The sequence below is a fragment of the Saccopteryx bilineata genome, chromosome 3 (genome assembly GCF_036850765.1).
Source record: "Saccopteryx bilineata isolate mSacBil1 chromosome 3, mSacBil1_pri_phased_curated, whole genome shotgun sequence".
Classification (NCBI taxonomy): Eukaryota; Metazoa; Chordata; class Mammalia; order Chiroptera; family Emballonuridae; genus Saccopteryx; species Saccopteryx bilineata.
This window is the reverse complement of record NC_089492.1, coordinates 229489247-229510960: the sequence shown is the minus strand read 5'-3', so window position 1 is coordinate 229510960 and position 21714 is coordinate 229489247. Positions and strand designations below refer to the sequence as shown.

The 21714-nt window shown below is 34.6% G+C and overlaps 1 protein-coding gene across 1 annotated transcript in view; it reads right to left on the bottom strand.

Annotated features, from left to right (window-relative positions):
• Window positions 1–21714, bottom strand: part of NEGR1 (neuronal growth regulator 1) — a 998883-nt gene that overhangs the window by 336531 nt on the left and 640638 nt on the right. Inside the window, exon 4 of the mRNA XM_066268887.1 lies at window positions 9602–9733. Within this exon, the coding sequence (XP_066124984.1) occupies window positions 9602–9733 (132 nt within the window). The remainder of the gene's footprint in view (window positions 1–9601; window positions 9734–21714) is intronic.

The window sequence follows — 21714 nt, the reverse complement described above, 5'->3', positions numbered from 1 at the left end:
TGTAGAATTGTGCACCAGAAACTATAATTTTGTTAACCAGTGTCACCCCAATAAATTCAATAAAAAAAAAAGAATGTCTAAAAGAATTCACAAAGCAAAGAAATTGCTTACTTAGAATCATTAGATACGAAAGCCAAACAGTTGCTTTAAACTTTTGCTTCCTGCCTCCTGGGAGTTGAATCCATACAATGCCTAAAAAACTTGAACCTTTGGATCAGAGAAACACAAAATCTCTGAATTTGGGGAAACCATACTGATGATTTTTTTTCATTTTACAGATAAGGGAGTGAATACTTAAAAGTTTAAGTTCTTTGTTCAAAGTCTTATAATTCATTGAGTTATAAATAGAATTCACATTTTCTTTTCTCTTTCCTTGTTCAAGTAATATCCGAACAAAAATGTTTATTATTACCTAGAAAATTTTCAAGAAAGTTTTTCCCATTATAAGTATAATATAGACTAATTTAGTGTAGGGAGTGCTTATTCAAGAATCTGCATATTTAAAATATTTCCAAAATGACAGAATAAAATTTATTTCCTACTCTCATGATGTACATGTCTTTCAAAATTTGGTTTAGTATTATTATATATGTGGGTAGAAAAAAAAAGAAAGAAAGAGGAGAAAAATATAACAAGGAATAGTACTAAATGTACTAAATGGGCATAAAAGGGAGAATGAATTAATAAATGAAAGAAGGAATGAATGGGACAGGCAAAGCAATCGTGGATGTGTGCAAAAGGAGTGTCCCATGATTTGTTCCTTTTTGTTTCAAATTTATCTACCACAACTCTTTTATATACTGCCTTTATTTATACCACTTCCACCATATTTTTTCCTAATCACTCCACCTTCACTCCATTCACACACATACATGCAGGTACACAAAACATACAAAATAAGTGCAGTTGCAGACCTGAGAATACTGACAATTCTGTGAAGTACAATCTCAATGATATGGAAAAAAAACCAAGATTAATTCATTCTGCTCCAAAATGTGAATAGCTCTTAAGTGTTCAGTTCAAATGCATTCAATTCCATAAATTATCATGCTTGATATACATGCTTAGTGAGGAAAGAAGCTGATTAATTTAGACCTAGGCAAAAACAGATTTATGAATTGTATGTTTGAAGCATATATTCATGAGAAGCCACGGTGAAGTTTTTAGAATGTGGCACTTTGACATCTATAAAGCATAAATCTAGATGAGTACACCCTCTGAGAAGCACACATATGGTGAATGGCTATACATTTGTTCTTTCTTTCCTAACTTCACCCATTTTCTTTAGTTTGGCATGGAGTAATTTTTAACCCAGAGCATTTCACCCTGTTAGAAACTGCTTTTGTACTCGTAGATAATGGTCAGACTCTATCATACTATTAATTTATATATGTGTGTGTGTGTGTACATGTATGTATATAGAATATAATTTATATAAATATGTATGTATGTTTTCTATTTCTTTTTTAAATTTTTATTTATTTACTTAGCAAAATGGGAAGGGAGGGAGCAAGACACAGAGAGAGAGAGACAGAAACATCAATTCATTCCTGTATGTGCCCTGACCAGGGGTCAAACCAGCAACCTCTGCGCTTTGGGACGATGCTCTAACAACTAACCCAGCCAGCCGGCCTGGGTGTGTATGAATATTTTCTAAGCGATAAATGCCAACCTGGAAAGAACTATAAACAACAACAAAAAAGAAATAAAGGCTCATCTGGCAAACAGTTTTGCTCATATATTAAAGCAAGACAATTATTTCATCTTTCAACTTTAAAAGGAGGAATAATGAAATGCACACATGGTTACTACAGATGTGTTTTGATTTTCCATGAAGAAAAAGGTGAAAATTTACTCATAGACCTTTAACACTGAACTTATTCTCAAAATCTAGATAAAAGTATGAGAGAATATATTTAACTTAAATTGGGTAGCAGACTCATTAAGTAAAAATAACCTTGGCACTCTAGTCATTAATTGAAGTGTATGTCTAAATTTAAAACAAAGGACCAATTATGTCTCCCTCAACAGGAGAAACCATGCGTTCCTTAACTGCATGTTTAATAACACAGTTTTACTTCAACTGAGAGATTATATAAACCATAGAATTAAATCTGAAAGTTTTATAACATAGAATCCCAAGTTAAAAAGAAAAGTCTTCACTTGTAGATGTTATGTTGTTCTATTGAGGAGAAATGTTTTATTTAAAACTATATTTTCTGGGTATTTATCCATATGTTTGTAATATTCCATATTCAATACCTATAGGGATTTTCCTTCACATTTTTTTAGCTCCTCCTATCTCTGTTAATTAAATTTGTTGTTGTTCTTGATGTTATCATTTTAATCCTTTCTTGTGCGCTTGCCATCACAATACAGGAATCTTCCAGTGCACTCCATGAGTGGATAAAATAAAAATATTTAAATACATTTCTTTAATATTTAGATACAGCTGAATAGTTCTAGCATTTCAGAGTTATTATCAATACTTAATTGAGAAGCACTGGATCTATGTCTGCCTGTGAAAATTCATGAACTCCCATCTAATCTGGCCCACTTTCCTCTATAGCACCCACCTTATTTTCTGCTTCCCTGTTTGGTCTCCTCTAGTTCAATACAGTCCAAGACCAAGCAGTGCCTTGTCCCCTAATTTCTCTGGGGCTAAGCAAATGCTGCTGCTTCTCTCTGGGAGACTGCTCTCCCCCAGCCTTCTTTAAAAAAAAAAATTCTGTCAATTTTAATTCTGTCCTTCAGACACTATCAAGTTCAAGGTCTCTGAAGCTTTTTATGATACCCTAAGACTGGGTTTGGTGCCTTTCTGATAGCCTTGAGAACCACCTTATGATTTTTATTCAAAGCACGTGCCACTCTGCATTATAAATAGGTGTGTCTTTTCTCTTTTCCTTTCTTTGATGGTATAGTTAAAGACCAGTATTCCAGGCTCTAAGACCTTGATAGGTCATGGTAAACAATAACTAAATAAGTAAATAAATATATATATATAAATATAGGTTTACTTAAGGGCTTCAGTATTACTTTAGAAATGACATATGAATCAGTATTTTACTTAAAAGACAGCAATATGTATTATTTATGCTCTGAGTTGTTCCAAAGAAGTGTCAATTAGCTTATAAAGAAGTATAAAAGGAGCTTAAATTCTAAGTAGATGGAAAACATAAGGTAAATAGAAAGTGATGGTTGGGGCATAGAATGAAGCCAGAAATAAAAACTAAGGTGATGATTATGAATTCACATAAAACCATTTTTCTGCTGGTCCCATGATAATATCTTTATTCCATTCCAACTCTAAATACAGAAATTTTCTCTTTATTTAAAAAATATCTATTTTCATCTGCTATTTCTTCTTGTCTTAAGCCTGGCAAGCCTCCTTTAACTTGCTCAAGGCTTTGGAAAAACTTTATGAAAAGCCTATGAAAACTGGCCTTTTTCCTAGAAGCCTCATCCTCTTCATTCCTCATAATTTCAGGCTTTGATACAATTGTACTAAGTTATATTAACTGGTACTTCTATTCCACATGTTTGGAGTAAGTTATATTGAAAGATAAAGTGCATATTTGCATAAATAAATATGTATCAGATGCAAAATAATGCACAAATATATACCTTTGATTTATTGCATAAAATCTTAGTGCACCGTGCAACTAAAAATATCTTCACTGTTTGATGATAGGAAGAATTACTCAATTCTATTTTACTGGAAATTATGCGCACAAAAACTTATACTAAATAAAATGATCAATACATAAATCTCACTGTCATGACTGAAAACTGAAATTATGTCTAGACCTCTTTTTATATTAATCTGGTTGACTATTTTTTCTGCTTAATATTTTTCATTTTTCATGTCTGTTTTGTTCTTGAAAATCAAGGAAGTTATTAAATGTTTTTATCTCCCTGAACCTCAATTTTCTTATCTGTTAAAAAATGGAATTAGTTATTTCTCTCTTTAGGTAAAAACACTATCTAAATGTTAGGTTGCCTTTATTGCATTCTTTTGAACAATTTGGTTAAAAAAATCATATCGGAAGTAAATTGGTCAACATACCATTTACTTATTCTCTTGGGGGAAAAACCATGAAATTTTCAAGCAAATTGTCTAATATCTTTTTCCTGTTCTATCCAGTAAGAATGATTCACTTAGAGAATGCTAAACTTTTTAGTAAGTAACTCATTCAACCAGTATTTTTAGGGTACCTCTTGTGGACCATGTACTGTTCTGTTACAGGAACACATCATTGTACAAAGGAAAGGAAAATCCCTTACTGTATAGAGAATATATTCTAGAGTAAACACACACACACACACACACACACACACACACATACACACACACACTGATTATATTCAGTTGCCTACAATAAGCCAGGCAATACAGGCATTGTATGTATATCATCTCATTTAATCCTTACCCAAACCCTGAAATGTATGTATTATTGTCTTCAGTAAACAGAATTGGAAATTAAAACTCAGAAAGGCAAAGTGGGACCCCAAGTTCTCAAAGTCCAATAAATTATAGAACAGCAGTTCAAATAAGTAATTTCTGACTATAAGGCCCACATTTCTAAAACAGTTACCTTCAACTGGAAGAACATGTATAAATAGGGTGAAGAATAAACAGCTCCTGTCACAAGATGAGGGAACTCGACCCCTTTTACTAGTAGCATTTATTTTGAAGGGCCAGGTTTTACACGCTTTTCTGATTTTTGGTATCTGGAATATTTCTTCCCTATAGAAATCTATATTACTTGATAAATCTATGGTACTTCTCTAAATTTTTCAGATTCTAGATATGGCTTCAAAAAAGCAGACCTTGCGAATTTTATAGACTCTGGTCTCTTTTCTTTGCTAACCAGATTTTCATGTTTTTCCCAATTCAGTGGAAGCATGGGTTTTCTGGCAATCATTATTTTTTTTGTTTTTTAAATTAACAATAAAAGTTATGGAACTAGTATTCTCTAGGCTGCTTCTAGGGATGGAATACAGACGCAAATAAAACAGAGAAACTATCCAACTCTAATCGACTATCTCCCTCTGGCTTAGCTAACCAACTGGTTCAAAATATTTTCTCTCCTGTTATATGTATGTCTATTAATTACTTAAGGTCTGATTATAACTGTAATAATTCCTATTTATTATTTGTTTTTTAAATTTGACATGAAATATATTTACCTATATTTACATATATAAGTTAAATGTGTATATATATAAATAAATTTATGTGTAATTTTCTACATAAATTAATGAAAGAAAATTAAGAGAATAGTCATCTAGGCAAAATCAGTAAGTAACTCAAAATAAACTGATTTGTTAACTCAACCAATTAGATCAATCTATATAAAATAAGTTAATTATACAAATCATTTCACTACATTGCTGTTTAATTAAATTAAATGGCACTATAAGTATAAAGTATATGGCAAATATGACTTCATCATATGTGTGTCTTATATACATAGTAAATTTAGCAGATGTATTACATAAATAGTAAACATTAAGATTTATAAGTTGCAGGGAACTTAGATTTCTTTTTCAAATTGACATACCACATAACTAAATCTATTAGAACATAATGAAATTTATTACATTTTATCTTGAGCCACATGTGGAAAAAAAGACAAGAGTTTCTCTTCAAATAATAAGTCATACAGCTATTGCAGTTTTATAAGCACAATCAATATATATTTATATATATTGTAGTTTTTTAAAGTTAGAAGCAGAGAAGCAGTCAGACTGACTCCAGCATGCGCCCGACTGACTGGGATCCACCAGGCATGCCCACCAGTGGGTGATGCTCTGCCCATCCGGGGCGATGCTCCATTGCAACCAGGGCCATTCTAGTGCCTGAGGCAGAGGCCACAGAGCCATCCTCAGCGCCTGGGCCAACTTTGCTCTAATGGAGCCTTGGCTGCAGGAAGGGAAGAAAGAGACAGAGATGAAGGAGAGAGGAAAGGGTGCAGAAGCAGATGGGCGCTTCTTCTGTGTGCCCTGGCTGGGAATCGAACCCAGGACTTCCACATGCCATGCTGACTCTCTACCACTGAGCCAACAGGCCAGGGCAAGCACAACCAATATTGATTAATAACAATGAAAAGGTGGGCTGCCTTGAACTTGGCATGATTCTACCTTCAGGGAATCTTCGGGTTGTCAGGGGATGAGCAGTTCTGTGCTGCTAAGATGGACCATGGTGCTCAATTTTGAGCTTTGACAAATAAAATGTTCTCAATAGGGTCTGGCTAATTTCCTTTGGGTAATTAGGTCAATAAAATACATAGATAATGCTTAATTTTTGCCTTATAAATTCACAAAATTAACACTTCAAACCTCATAACTAGGAATATGTACACACACATTCACATACTTGTATGACTTAGACATTGCTTGTATATGTATATGTGACATAACTATTTCAAACAAAGGCAATCTTTTGGTTTTTACCAGAACTGAACTCATCTCTTACATAAAATACTGATTCAAGAGATCAATACTGCAATTGATCAATCAGTATTAAATATAGTTCTTTATGACACATTTAAGAAAAAGTAAGCTATCATAACTATAATTTGGGATGGAACAGCAGACAAAATTGATAGCTTGAAGTTATTAAAAATTCTGTTGGGTCCATTTTTTTTAGTGCAAGCTATGTTTATACTATGTCTGTACCACACTTACACTTAGAACTTCACTTTAACTAAAATTAATTCTTAAAAAATGTTTTTCTGTTGGCCCTGGCTGGTTTGCTCTGTGGTAGAACATTACCCCAGTGTGTGGAAGTCCCAGGTTCAATTCCTGGTCAGGCCACACAGGAGAAGCAACCATCTGCTTCTCCACTCCCCCCCTTCTCTCCCTCTCTTCCCCTCCTGCATCCGTGGCTCAAATGGTTGGGCGCTGAGGATGACTCCATAGCCTCGCCTCAAGCATTAAAATAGCTCAGTTTCCAAGCAACAGAGCCACAGTTCCAAATGTGCTCAGCCTCCCCAGTAGGGGGCTGGCTGGGTACGTACCTTTCTGTCTGCCTCCCGCGTCTCACTTAATAAAAAAAAAAAAAATGTTTTTCTGTGTTCTGATTTAAAAAGCAACCTGCTTAGCTTTTTCTATTTAACTTTTTTTTTCTTTCTTGTTTCCCTTCTTAAGTTAAAGTTGGGTAACAAAGTCTTCTTTCCTACCCATCCTTAGATGTCTGACACCTACAAAAGCCGCTGAAGTACACTTTGCCCCTGCTGAAATGTTTCTAGGCTTCAAACTTCCCTGTTCCAAATTCTGTTTCGGAAAACAATTCTCCATGGGTCTCTTGTGTTTCTGCAGGTCTGAGTAGAGGCACTGACAGCTTTTGTTCCTGTCTATCTTTTTAAGAATGCATGTATAATGAACAGTCTTGGAAGACAGATGAAGTAGGTCTCCCTATGGAGCAAAGAGCATGTTGGTTTACAGTTCAGTATAATAAATATATTTTCTTCCTCCATGGTAAAGGGCAGGTTTACTTGCTGCCATGATAAAAAACAAACAAACAAACAAAAAACATCGATTTTCCTAAGCCCAGGAGCCTCAGCTACGACATAAACCCACTGGGTGTGTAGGTGAATCCTGGCCCTCACTGTATCACCCTGTAGTAATTGGGGCTTGGGGGACTGATACAAGAAAATGATGATACTCTGGCTAGTGCTGTTGCTGTGATCAATAAAGAACCCTCTGTCTCTCTCCTGACAGCATACATGAAAGAGTGGCAGATCCACCACAATGCTTGGCATCTTGTTTCTAATTTCTGTCCTTCTGTTTTATTTAAGGATTCTCTTCTCCACCCAGATCCTGTGATGACTCATTGGTTAGTCATCTAAATCTTTCAATTCAGTTTCTCTCCAAATTTCTGCCTCCTTAGTCTAAGTTCCCCACTTGTCCCGAAAAATATAGAAGCAAATTAAATAATGTGTCAATGAACTAAAGTCAGAGGGATAAAAAAGGGTAAGAAAGAAAGTGTGAATACAAAAGGAAATCTGGATTAAACATGGAGGACGGGCCCAAGAGAATCCTTACAGCAGGTGGACTTTCAGCTTCCTCCCCACTGCAGACATCACTCCCGGGTCTGAGGGTTTTCATGTGGGCTGCGCTTCTGGGCTGGGTGCCTTCAGAATGGATCGGTTTGACTCTATCTTTTCACTTCTTTGTGCTCACTGCTAAAAATACTACTTCTTTAGTAGTTCTATTTCTCACCTGCTTTCCCACCACTCCAACAATAGAATCAGTAGTCTCAGACTCAGAGAAATATGGTTAATAATAGAATGATCATGAAGTTTTACTTGCTTTTAACATTCAGTTGGAGAGAGTTCCAGAGGGATGAGCAATAGGCCTCTACAACAGGAGTCTTGAGACTTAATGGCTACTTACACCCCAAGGATTCAGATTCAGTAGGGTTGATGTAGGGGTGCATACACTTTCCATTTTTAATGAGCTTCTTGGGTAAATCTAAAGTTTGTCTGAAGAACATTATATAAAAAATTCTGCCCACAGACTGCCTCTTGATCAGGTATTAAGCACATTTGCTCAGTCTCATGGAGATAGTTCAATCCCAAATGTACAGATCAGTCCTGGGCAAATCTTAGTGGCCGGCAGTCATTTGCCCTTGCAGACACTCAACTGCCAAGGGCATTTAGATAGTTATTTTTGGCCTATGAAACTGAAAAAGGCATATTAATATAAAAATACTTTGTCTTATAATTTTGGCATATATTTGGAGTAATTTTTTTTTATCTATGGTGTGACACTATGTATGAGTTATTAGCAATGACTATCTATAGGAAGATGTATAAATGGAATGAAAAAAACTGAAAACTATAGCTAGTAAACATTTGGTAACATACTATTACATTAAAGTACTTTATTTGAATAAATTAAAGAAATATAAAAATTTTTGAGAGAAAGACTATGGGGGTGTTTTTGAAAAGTAAAGACTATTGGAGTCTTGACTATTGAAATCATAAGATACAGAATAGGACGTCAATGAGAAATGTCTTACATTATTAGTGTTTTGGGATGCATTTCGAGGAAGGGTATAACATAAAGGCATTGATAGTTCCTCAGATATTTCTTACTATTTTAACTTCCTAATAATGATGTTTATGAGAAAATTAACTTTTCTTTATAGTTTCAAACTAAACAGCATTAAATAAACTAAGTAATAAGACCAGCACAGTACACTACATTTCCATCAGGTTTGATTAGGAGTTTCATACTTCCATTGAGTCAAAATACACTGGAGGTGAAAGGTAAAAGGCTGAAGAAAACGCTTTCTGTCTACTCTGCCTTAGAGACAAGGATAACACAGGTTAGAATGCTGGGAACTAGGATGATATTAGAAACATTTCTGTCTGTACATTAAACTGAATTATGATGGAATTATTTGGGATAGTTGATGTTACATAAAGCAATTTTACCAATATTTTAATACGTACACATTTTCATTCTCGATAGGTGAACTTTTGCAATAAATTACCTCTTAGAAACAGCAACATAAATTTCAAACTGCATTTTCTCTGGTGGTTTATTTTATTTTTCTCAGATTATTTGGATAAAAGTTGATGGGACTTACAGTTTACGACAACTTTTACTTTTTTCACGTCTGGGAATGACACATCATTTTCTGCACTGCATTCATATTCTCCAGCCTGGTCTCTGGTAATTCCGTAAATGTCCAAATACTGTCCATTTTCAAATGGTTTTGCTACAAGGAAAAAAAAAGTACAGCATGTTTAATTGTAGCTGCCTGAAGCTTCATTGAATTAAAACAACAATCTCATGTCTTTTTATTGGATATTACTGACAAAACAATTGCAGATGAAACTGGAGAATTATTAAAACCTTTGTTTTATGTTCAGAAGGAAAGTCAGAGAAAAAAATCAGAAACGGAACAAGGGATATTATAACAATATTGTTTCCCCAGAACAGGATATACATGTGTTTTTTTAATTGATTGTGGTCTCCTAACCTTGTCACATATCAAGTAGAGCTCTGTGCATTTCTGTAATTGAGTTCAACAACCTCCTAGCGGTGTAGATGGAATTCACTAATATCACTTGGTACATACTGACTTTTATATACTGTATGCTAGCAACTTGACACGTAACCTAACTAAATGTTACTTTTCTTTTGGGGAGATCTCATACTCATTCTCCAGGTTTCAAGCCAGCTGGCTGGATAAGAGTACAGAAATATAGTAAACCATTACCATGTCCATGTTTCAGTTTCCAAAATTATTCATTTTCCCAAGAGAGGTACACCTTATATACTATATATAACTCATACAGTACACCTCAAAAAATCACTACTGCACTCAAACTGAAAATTAAGTGGTCATAAAAATAGACTAGATTATCTTTATTTTTAATATTTCAGGAAAAAAATTCTATTTGACTAAAAATAGCAATAGATTATAAAGCCATAATCATAGATGAGATAATATCACCAAATGAGTTGGATTTGAAAAAAAGAAAGAATTCTTCTGAAATCATGGAATTTTTATTTATTTGAAAGTAAAAGATTATTAGGCAGGAAAGGTTGTGATTGCCACAGCAAAGGAAGAATGGGCCTATGTGAATTTCAAGAAGTGGGACCTTTCTCCCTCCTTGTACAAGTCCTTAAAAATCACATTTCAAGGCATATCAAAGAGAACTATAAAATACAACAATGGTTCTGTTAAATGGTCTGTTTTCAAAATCAATCTTATTTTTGTTTTCATCTTATTCTGTCATCAAAGCTAGAATTAGTAATAATATGTTATAAAACTAGTAAGAAGATTCATTTTATATGAATAAAGCAAAATAAAATTTAGTTTTGGTGTTCTAAATCCAAAATCCATGTCAATTAAAATTTCTTTTCCTGTGGGTTCTATTACCTGAGCCTAAATGTTGTTGCTCTGTTTGCCTTCCAGATAATATGAATTCATTATTTGCAACCTGGACTGTTTAAGATACATATAGATATAGTTAAGTCATTTCTCTATTCTTTTATTCTGGCTAGTTATAAGTTGTAGATAGGGTCGAGTTATATTTCTCAGATGGTGGTTGGCTTATAAAATATGTCAGGTATAGGTAAGAAGTAAACTAACAAAAGCAGCAGTTGTCTTCAAAGTCCATGGTTTAAAATTTGATTTTATAATTATATTTTCAGTTCAACCCAGTGCTCTTATCTGACTCCAATATACAAATAAAGCATTGATTTCTATTGTTCCCTTCTATTTCTCTTATTTTCACCCTTATTATGAAGATAATCTAGAGTTAAACATGTCTGTAAAACTATATGGAGGACAAAATCCCTATTCACATGCTTACAATTTATAAAGTATAACTTGAATTATAAAGTAAGAGAATATTAAGTAGAAATTAAAGTATGGAAGAATTGATATATTGTATCAGAATTAAATTACCAAGTTAAGCAGTACAAAATGAAGTCAATCACAAGTTAAAAGATACACTCTTATGAAACTTTGTAAAAACAAATTTACCAGTCCTGGCCAGTTGGCTCAGCGGTAGAGCATCGGCCTGGCGTACAGGGGACCTGGGTTCGATTCCCGGCCAGGGCACATAGGAGAAGCGCCCATTTGCTTCTCCACCCCCCCCTTCCTCTCTGTCTCTCTCTTCCCCTCCCGCAGCCAAGGCTCCATTGGAGCAAAGATGGCCCAGGCGCTGGAGATGGCTCCTTGGCCTCTGCCCCAGGCGCTAGAGTGGCTCTGGTCGCAACAGAGCGACGCCCCGGAGGGGCAGAGCATCACCCCCTGGTGGGCAGAGCGTTGCCCCTGGTGGGTGTGCCGGGTGGATCCTGGTCGGGCGCATGCGGGAGTCTGTCTGACTGTCTCTCCCCGTTTCCAGCTTCAGAAAAATACAAAAAAAAAAATAACAAAAAAACCAATTTACCCATATTTCCCCATGATAAGACACTCCCATGTGTAAGATACATCTTAATTTTGGAGCCCAAAACTTGAAACAAATATATTACATAAAGGTATTGAACTCAAGTTTTATTCATCATAAAATTCAAACAACTCCTTATCACTGTCAAAACTCCCATCCATTAGCTTGTCCTCATCTGTGAATGATGACAAATCACTGTCTTCCTCAATGAGTGCAAAATCAAGTGCAAAAAAGGGGGAAATGCAAGTAAAAAAATCTACAACCACTGTGTAAGACATACCCAATTTTCAGACCCCAAATTTTTTGAAAAAAGGGGTATCTTATATATGGGAAAATACAGTATTAGGGTCTAACTTATGCTCAACATTAAAATTTTACTTGAATATTATTATTTTTGTGTACTAATATAATTTTAATAAATTGTATTCCCCTAACATGCATTCTTTTAATAAAAAGCATGCAATATACCCTTTTAAATAATCAAGTATTATCTAATTCTTAAATAAATCATTAAGGTATACAACATAATCAACAGTTGAAATGCTATAGAAATGTTTACCTGAAACCTATGTACTCTTATTGACCGATATCACCCTATTAAAGACTATACTTTCAGAGATCATTTCTATAGTTTGTTTGATATCACCCCATTATATTTAAATTTTTAAATAAAATATTTAAAAAATTATTAAATATGGTTTCTGTGAGTTTATGTGATACTGTTTTTGCTACTTAAGCATTGTAGATATATGGACAACTGCTCTCAAATATTGAAGGATAAGAAAAAAACACATTTGATATGTATGTCTACCAGGAACAAAAAGTATAATAACAGGAGGAAAAAAATAGGTTTTAGAAATTAAAGAAGGAAGCAGGGTTTTTTTAAATTGTTATTTGGCATAGTCTTTTACTTGTTGTAGAGTAATTCTCCACCTAGTTTCCCTTTTATACTTGGCCTGGTTGCCCTCTTTCCCCATCACTCCCTTCATAAGAGAAGAAGAGTTGGGAATAGCATATTACAATGCAAAGAACACTTCAGGTCATGCAATGTAACCCAATTAATCTCCCCAAATGGAAGGGAAAGACCAAAGCCGAAGGGAAATAGGGAGTTAAAAACATGAGGACCATCACCAAAGCCAAGCCTTTACAATGTTTATGAGAATATGTACTTTGAGGGTACCGATACAAATAAATATCGATGAGATAGAAATGCATTGTGATATAGCAGCAATTCCGAGGACATCATCCTTCACTAGTTTTTCTCTCACCTCTCTGGCCATTTTCTTTCACTTTTTCAAAATGTTTTACTTTTTCAGATCCCTTCTATACTTTCTGTCCTATGACCGGTTTTCTCCTTCACTAGGCCACTAGTTCAGGGGATCTTGTCCATTCATTTGCATTTCATTACTATTTATATATTGATACATTCTTGATTGATCTACTTAGTCTATATCTAGGTCTTGAAACCTAAACACATATATTTATTAGACATCTTTACTTGGAAGATTCACAGGCATCTCAAAGTCAGCACGCCAAAAGCAACCTTCCCTTCCCAGCCACATCTGCAACTCCTCCCGTGTTTGGAGACTCAGTGAGTGCTTTGATCATCACCCAGTTGCTCAAGCCAGAAACCTGACTATTAACTCTGACAATATATTTTATTTCAGTACATATCACGATCAGTCACTGTGTCCTGTAGTTTTGTCTCCTAAATAATGCCCAAATCTCTCCTAGGAGCCGCCGTGGTTCTCAGTTACTGATCTCTGAATGCACACACTCAGGTGATAGGCCAATGATTGCATATTGGTTTTCAGAGTCATTTTAGTTTCCAAAACCTTTGCACAGAAAGAGTCATCCACCTTTTAAGGTTTTGCTGCAGGAGTGTATTTTGTTAGGGACTCGTAGCCATTTTTGACTAGATGGTACTCCACAAATTATTTTTTTAAATATTTTTGGATTTTTTTTACATTCATGATTGTTATTATATCTGTCACCTTGTTATCTACCAGCATATTTGGTATCTTGCAAGTATGGACTGCATCATACTGAGTAATTAGAAATGTGGGTTCCAGAACTAGTATATCTGGTTTCAAATCCCTGCTCTGCCATTTAGAACTATATACCTTATAGCCAGAATTTAATGTTTAAAGATGAAGTGAGTTAACACAAGTAAAGCACTTAGAACATATCATAGAAACTACAAAGTACATTAGCTTATAATGCAGAGGTTTGGGCATGACAGGAAGGTCAATTTAGGTAAATATTGTTTCTGTGGTAAGAGGTTGCTATATTGGAGAATTAGTGCATCTATCTTAACATGCTATCCAAATAGAACCAGAAGTGAAAATGAGAAAGTTGCTCAAGAAATGTTAATAGCAAGTATCAGTTCAGTTCTTATATCACTGGGAGAGATCAGTACACACAACTGCCCTGCAGATCTGTAGATGGAATTGAGAGTTGATCTTTTGTTGGGTCACTGTCTCTCCATCTCAATTCCCAATGATAATTTAACTTTCTTGATTCACTTCTCTCCTTTCTTAAAAAAAAAAAAAAAGGAATATATATATATATCACACTAAATCCTTTTAATTCCTCAAAGTTAGGTAAGCATATGAGGCAGATTCCATTATATATAATAAGACTCTAGCATTTAAAGGTTACATTTCTAGCATATGAAGTCTTTGAAAGATAGAATACTCAGAACTAATTCCAAACCTATATGTCTGATCTATGTATCATTGAAATGCTGCATTAGCACTCTCTTTGTAAATGGTGAGAATAAATATGCTTATCCTCTGAAAACACTAAGTAGGTCAGATCAATGTTAATTTGATTGCTGAAAAAGTTATTGGTACTTGTATTAGTTTTCTATGGCTGTTATAACACATTAGCACACACTTACTGGTTTAAAACCATACGAATTTATTCTCGAGGTCAGAAGTCCAGCACAGGTCTATCGTAAGTAGAATAATGGCTCCCTCAAAGATATCCATATCCTAATCACTGGGGTCTGTAAGTCTATTAGGTTCCATGGCAAAGAAGACTTTGCAGATGTGATTTATGTTAAGTACCTTGAGATAGGCAATTGATTATATTGAAGGGTTCAATCTATCACATGAGACCTTAAGAGTAGAACAGGAAGGAAAAAAGAGTGAGTCAGAGAGATGTGACACAATAAGTCACTATTGTTGATGTTGAAGATGGAGAAGGTGAGGCACAAGCCCAGAAAAACTGTGGTGTCTAGAAACTGGGAATGGCTCTCAGCTGACAGCAGAAAATTAATTCTTTCTGGAGCTCTCAAAAAGGAATAGAATCTGTCAACATTTTGCTTTTAATCTGATGGAACCAGTGCCAGACTTTTGACCTATACAAGTGTAAAATAATAAATTTATGCTGTTTTAATCACTGACTATGTGGTAATTTGTTACAGCAACAACATAAAACTAATACAGGGTCTCACTGAACTGAAGAGTGTCACCAGTACAAGATTCTTTCCTGGCGTGTTTTTTCTTCTCTCATTCAAGTTGTTGGGTTAAAAGGTCTCTTGTTGTTGCAGTACAAGCTGGAAACAGGGAGAGACAGTCAGACAGACTGTCTGCATGCGCCCGACCGGGATCCACCCGGCACGCCCACCAGGGGCGATGCTCTGCCCACCAGGGGGCGATGCTCTGCCCATCCTGGGCGTCGCCATGTTGCGACCAGAGCCACTCTAGCGCCTGAGGCAGAGGCCACAGAGCCATCCCCAGCGCCCGGGCCATCTTTGCTCCAATGGAGCCTTGGCTGCGGGAGGGGAAGGGAGAGACAGAGAGGAAAGCGCGGCGGAGGGGTGGAGAAGCAAATGAGCGCTTCTCCTGTGTGCCCTGGCAGGGAATTGAACCCGGGTCCTCCGCACGCTAGGCCGACGCTCTACCGTTGAGCCAACCGGCCAGGGCAATCCACATTTTCTTGGTGGAGGATTATTGTCAGCTTCTAGAGGCCACTCTCATTCCTTGGGTGATAACTCTTTACCTCCATCTTTCAAGCTAGAAAATGGTGGGTCAAGTCTCTCTCCTAACTTGAATCTCTACTGCCTCTTCTCCAGTCTCGACTCTCTGGACAACTCTTCTGCCTCTTCTTCTATTTTTAAGGAGTCATGTTTTAAACTGGGTCCACCTGCCCAATCCAAGATAATCTCTTTGATTACACTATGTAAGGTAATATAGTCACAGGTTCAAAGGACGTGAATAACTTTGGGGGTCATTATTCTGCCTATGACAGTTCTTCCCTAGACTTGGCAATTCTACTTGCATATACAAATTATAATTTTTTTTATAATATTGAAAGACAGCAGGAAAAAAAATAAATGGTATAAATTATAAAATCACTGAGTTCATTAACACCTCTGAAAAATATAATATATGAGTGATGTTGAAGAAGTAAATCCAATAAGACATTCTTTTGGAAGCAAATTATTTTCATGAGAATGCACGAGAAATCTTTTCAGACATTGGGTAAGAGGCACATATGACTGTGATTCCAACAAGATGAGATCCACAATTGATCTCCATAACTATCTACTGAAAGTAGTTTTCACACTCTAGGCTCAAAGAGGTGGAAACCAAAGCTCCATGATACTGCTGAATTGAGCAAAGAGCGATTAGAATGCAGGCAGGCCAAGGGAGCTGGCAGTAGTGGTACAGAGTTCTAAGAAGAAGAAACTCACACAAAGAAGTACAGAAATCTCTATTTGTTTCCTTGCCTTTACTGAGGCCTAAGCTATACATGCATAGGGAGAAAGCCCATAAAGTTGGAGAAAGAACAAGGAGTTTGTAAGCTGAAAAATTCTTAGAGCTCAACAAGTCAGATTGACATCTGGTTCCTGACTATCAAGAACGGAGAGGCTTCTATAAATATTGGAGCCTTCATTCAGTGGAGACTGCTGAGGGCTTATGTCTTAGTAATAGGGCTGAAGAAAAGCTGGGGTAGAGACTCTTATAGACTTATTTTTAAATCTAATAAGCAAGGTTCAATGGACTAAAATTACTTCTAAGCAATATAGCTTCTTGTAAGAAAAAAGTCTAACACTTTAAAAACAAAACAATATCTAGACATTGAATAATGTAGCAACACAAGTTCCTGTATTCAATAAAGAAAAAATTACTATATATTCAAAGAAACAGGAAAGTGCAAAATATGAGGAGAAATACAGTCATAATGAGATATAAGAATGATAAGGATGATACAATACACAAAGATTTTAAAATAGCCAGCTATTAAAACTATGTTCAAGTATTAAAGAAATAACATGAATAGAATGAGTAGATAAGTGGAAAATAGAAATAAAATAACCCAAAGAAAATTCTCATATAAAGGCACAAAAGATTTCAAACAAAATATTAAGTGGCTGAAGTCAACAGCAGATTGGACACTAAAAATTATTAAAATTAAAAGCATAGCAAGAGTATTTTATATTTATCCAATTTGAAGCACAGGGAGAAAACATACTATTAATGAAACAAACACTGATATGTAAAATATTTATAAAAAATTTTATATATGCATCTAAAGATCACATAAAGGGGATAGAAAAAATATTTAAAGAAATAAAGGCTAAATATTATCTAAATTTTATGTATATAACAAAATGTCTAATCTAAGAATCTTATACTCAACAAGCAGTATAAACACAAACAAAATCAATCAATAGCACATTATAGTCAATCAAGTTGCTAAAAACCAGAGAAAGAGAAAAATCTAACAAGGAGCCAGAGATCAAATATACAATGCATGTAAAGAAATAGAAATAAGAAATTCTTTTTTTCTTATCTGAAAATATGCAAGCCAGAATACAATGACAAAAAATATAAAGATTAAAAATTAATTTGTAGAAAAAGAAAAATTAAAACCTAAAGTAAAGATAAATCAGTGAAACTAAAAATGGTCAATAGAGAGTTAATGAAACCAAAATCTAAATTTTTTTTTAAAAAAATACTGATTTTCAGTGAGAGAGGAAGGGAGAGAAACAGAGAAAGAAACATTAATTTGTTGCTTCAGCTATTCATACCATCATTGGCTGACTCTTGTATGAGTCCAGGATCACACCTGCTGCCTAGGCAGGTTGAGACAATGTTCTAATCAACTGACTTTCTTGACCAGGACCCAAAATCTATCTTTTAACAGATCACTGAAATGTGTAAAACTTAGATTGATAAAGAATAAAAAGAACAATAATACAAATTACCAATATCAGAGGTGAAAGAGAGAACATTACTATAATTATAAGAAAAACTGAATAGCTACTAATCAAATATTAACCCTTTGAGTAGTACGGACGTTTGTGTATGTACTTGTGCGTCCTGACCATCCAGAGTATGATCGTACAAAAAATTTTATTTTAAAAATATGAAAGGCAACATTAAAAAAGGCAAATGTATGTTCTTCTTGTTTCCATATATTGGTTATGAAATAAACATGATTTTAAGTTAATAAAACTGTAACTAGAACTAGTTTCATTTTTTGAAAAAAAACTCACTTCGGGGTCAGTGGCATAAAAAACACTCACTACTCAAAGGGTTAAGAAAAACTATTTATCATTTAACTCAAGGATTTAGACTAAAAGATAAATTCCTTGAAATACACAAATCTTCAAACTGATTTAGAAGAAATATAAAATCTGAATATTCAATATGTATAAAATTGGAAGAAATTAAATTTGTAATTATTCACATAGAAAGCTCTAATATCATATTTATTAAGATTTTAAGGAAGACATACTACCAAAGGTATACAAATTCTTTCTGAAAATGGAGGAGGATGCAGTCTCCCCAATTCATTTTATGAGGTTAGTATTATCTTAGCATCAAGCCTAAAGACATAAAAGAAAAAATACAAAGATATAAAAATATTTTTTTAATTTATAGTAAACACATCCAATAACATTTTAAAATAATAATATTACCATAGCTAACTGTAGTTTATTACAGAATTAAAGGCTGGTTATACAACTGAAAAAATGAAGCAATATAATTAACTATGTTAAAACAACAACAAAAATATACAAGTATCTGTACATGCCAATAAGTTATTGAAAAATTTGCTAATCATTTAAGATAATAAAAAAGTTTTCAGAAAAATAAAAATTAAGGGGAACTTCCTCAACCTGAGAAAAACTTGTATGGAAACTGTATATATGACCTCATATCATATATAATGATGTAAGGGTAAATGTTTTCCACCTAAGATGTGGGTCAATGCTAAGTCCATCCTGACCCATATCTCACATCCTCTACATAAGTTAATTCAACCAACATCCTCATTCACTTGAATGTAAATCCATACAACTACATACTAATATTCTAGAATAAAACAAAGAAGGAAATCTTTGTGACCTTGACTTGGGCTAACAGTTTTTATTTGGTATCTTTATTATAATTTTTTCCTTCTTTTTCCAAGTGAGAAAAGGGGAGATAAACAGAAATCTACATATACCCTGATTGGGATCCACCCAGCAACCTTTGTCTAGGGCAAATGGTTTGCCCATCTGAGGCCATGCTCACAATGGAGCTATTTTTAGTGCTTGGGACAGAGGCTTCATGGAGCCATTTTTAGTGCCAGGGCTGACATGCTTGAGTCAATGGAGCCATGACTGTGGGAGAGGAAGAAAGAGAGAAAAAGAAAAAGAGAGAAGAGGAAGGAGAAAGGGTGGAGGAACGGTAGAGGCTTTACCACTGAGCCAATTGGCCAGGCCATAAAATTTTTTAGATATGACACCAAAAGCACAATTTACAAAACAAGATATTGATAAATTGAATTTCATAAAAATTAAACAAAAAGGTTAGCTTTGCAAAAACCATTAATTAAAAAGGCAAGCTATATAATGAAAAAATATTGTAAATCACATATTAGACAAAGGATTTGTACCCAGAATATATAAGTATCTTTCAAAACTCAGTAAAAATATAAAACTTATTAAAAAACAAACAAAATATTTAAACAAGAACTTTATTTAAAAAATACTCAGATGGTAAATAGATATGTCAAAAATCAATAAATTTGCTTACTCATTATGAAATTTAGAAAAAGCAAATTTATAACAAGAATCAACTGCAAATGTATTAGGATGAAGATAAAAAGATTAAAAGAAAAAGAAAAAAAAAACAAAAATGACCCATTGATTAGTGTTGATAAGAAGCAGAACTCCTGGAGCTCTCTTATAGGGTTGGTCAAAATATAAAATGGTACATTACCTTTGAAAAACAGTTAATTAGTTTCTAATAAAATTAAGCATACATTTGTCATACTTCCTAGCAATCTAATTCCTAGAAAATAGAAACTTGGTCCTGGCTGGTTGTCTTAGTGGTAGAATGTCAGCCTGGCTCGGTGTGTGACTCTCTCTGGTTTAATTCCCAGTCAGGGCACACAGGAGTAGAAACCATCTGCTTCTCCACCCCTCCCCCTCCCATCACTCTCTGTTCTCCTCCTCTCTTGTGGCCATGGCTCAATTTGAGCCAGTTGGCCCCAGGTGCTGAGGATGGCTCCATGGCCTCCACCTCAGGCATTAATATATGGTTAAGGTTGCAATCAAGCAAGGGCCCCAGATAGGCAGAGCATTGCTCCCTAGTGGGCTTGGGGGGGGGGGAGATCCTGGCCGTGATGCATGCGGAAGTCTGTCTCTTTGCCTCCCCTCTTTTCACTAAATTTAAAAAAGAGAGAAATAGAAACCTGTGTTTATACAAAAAATCTCTATATGAATGTTTATATTCATTTAATTCACAATTACTAAAATTAAAAACAACCCAAAGGCTCTTTAATCAGTGAATGAGAAAAAAAAATGTGGTACACCCATATAATTCAATCTGGTCTATAAAATTATTCATATATGCATAACACAAGTGAATCTCAAAATATATTTACTAAACGAAAGAAAGCATATCCAAAAAGCTACATGTATAATTCTATTTATATGATATTCTAGAAATAGCAAAACTTTAGAGGTAAAGAATAGATCAGTTTTTTTGTACAAGGTTGGGAGGGGATTTTGGTTGATACAGAAAGGCAGCATGAGGAAATTTCTTAGAGCAATGAGACTGTTCTGTACTTTGATTGTGGTGGTGGACACATGAGAAGGTGTTCATCAAAATCCATTAAACTTTACACAGCAAATAAGGATTCTTTATGTAAATTTAAAGAGAAAACATATTTGTATAACCACACAGACACTGGAATGGCCAAAATTTAAAAGATTTACAATATCAAATGTTAAGTGAGAAGATGGAGCACTCAGCACAGCTCTGCTAAGAATGTGCAATCCTTTCCCCACCCTTTAGTTCTCTAGGGAAGGAGTTCTCGAAATATTCTAACTGGTTCTTGGTCAGTTGTATTTTAGCAGTTCCATAGTGGTGATGTGAATTACAATGCACTTTGCTATATGTTGCCTTAGGATTTCAGCTGAAGGTTCTTCTTTAGTACCCTATTATATTAGTTTTGTGACCAGGGCTCTCTCTAAATAATATACTCTATACTCCAGGGCCTAGCCAGAGAATAGAACTTTGACTTCTCTGGTTTTTAATTATTATCACACACTCATGTTGAGAAATAGAATTCATAAAGAAGTCTGTGCAGAAATTCCATTTATTTCTGCAGCTATTTAAAATTTTTCATTTCAGAATGAGCCTGAAAACTGTACCCTTACACTACCCTATTTTTCACTATCATATTTAATTAAAATTTTCTTTACCAACCTTTCATTGGTAAAGGAACATAATAAGAAAGTCTATATAAAATTTTCTATTACAATTTTATCACAAAAGTTATTGAG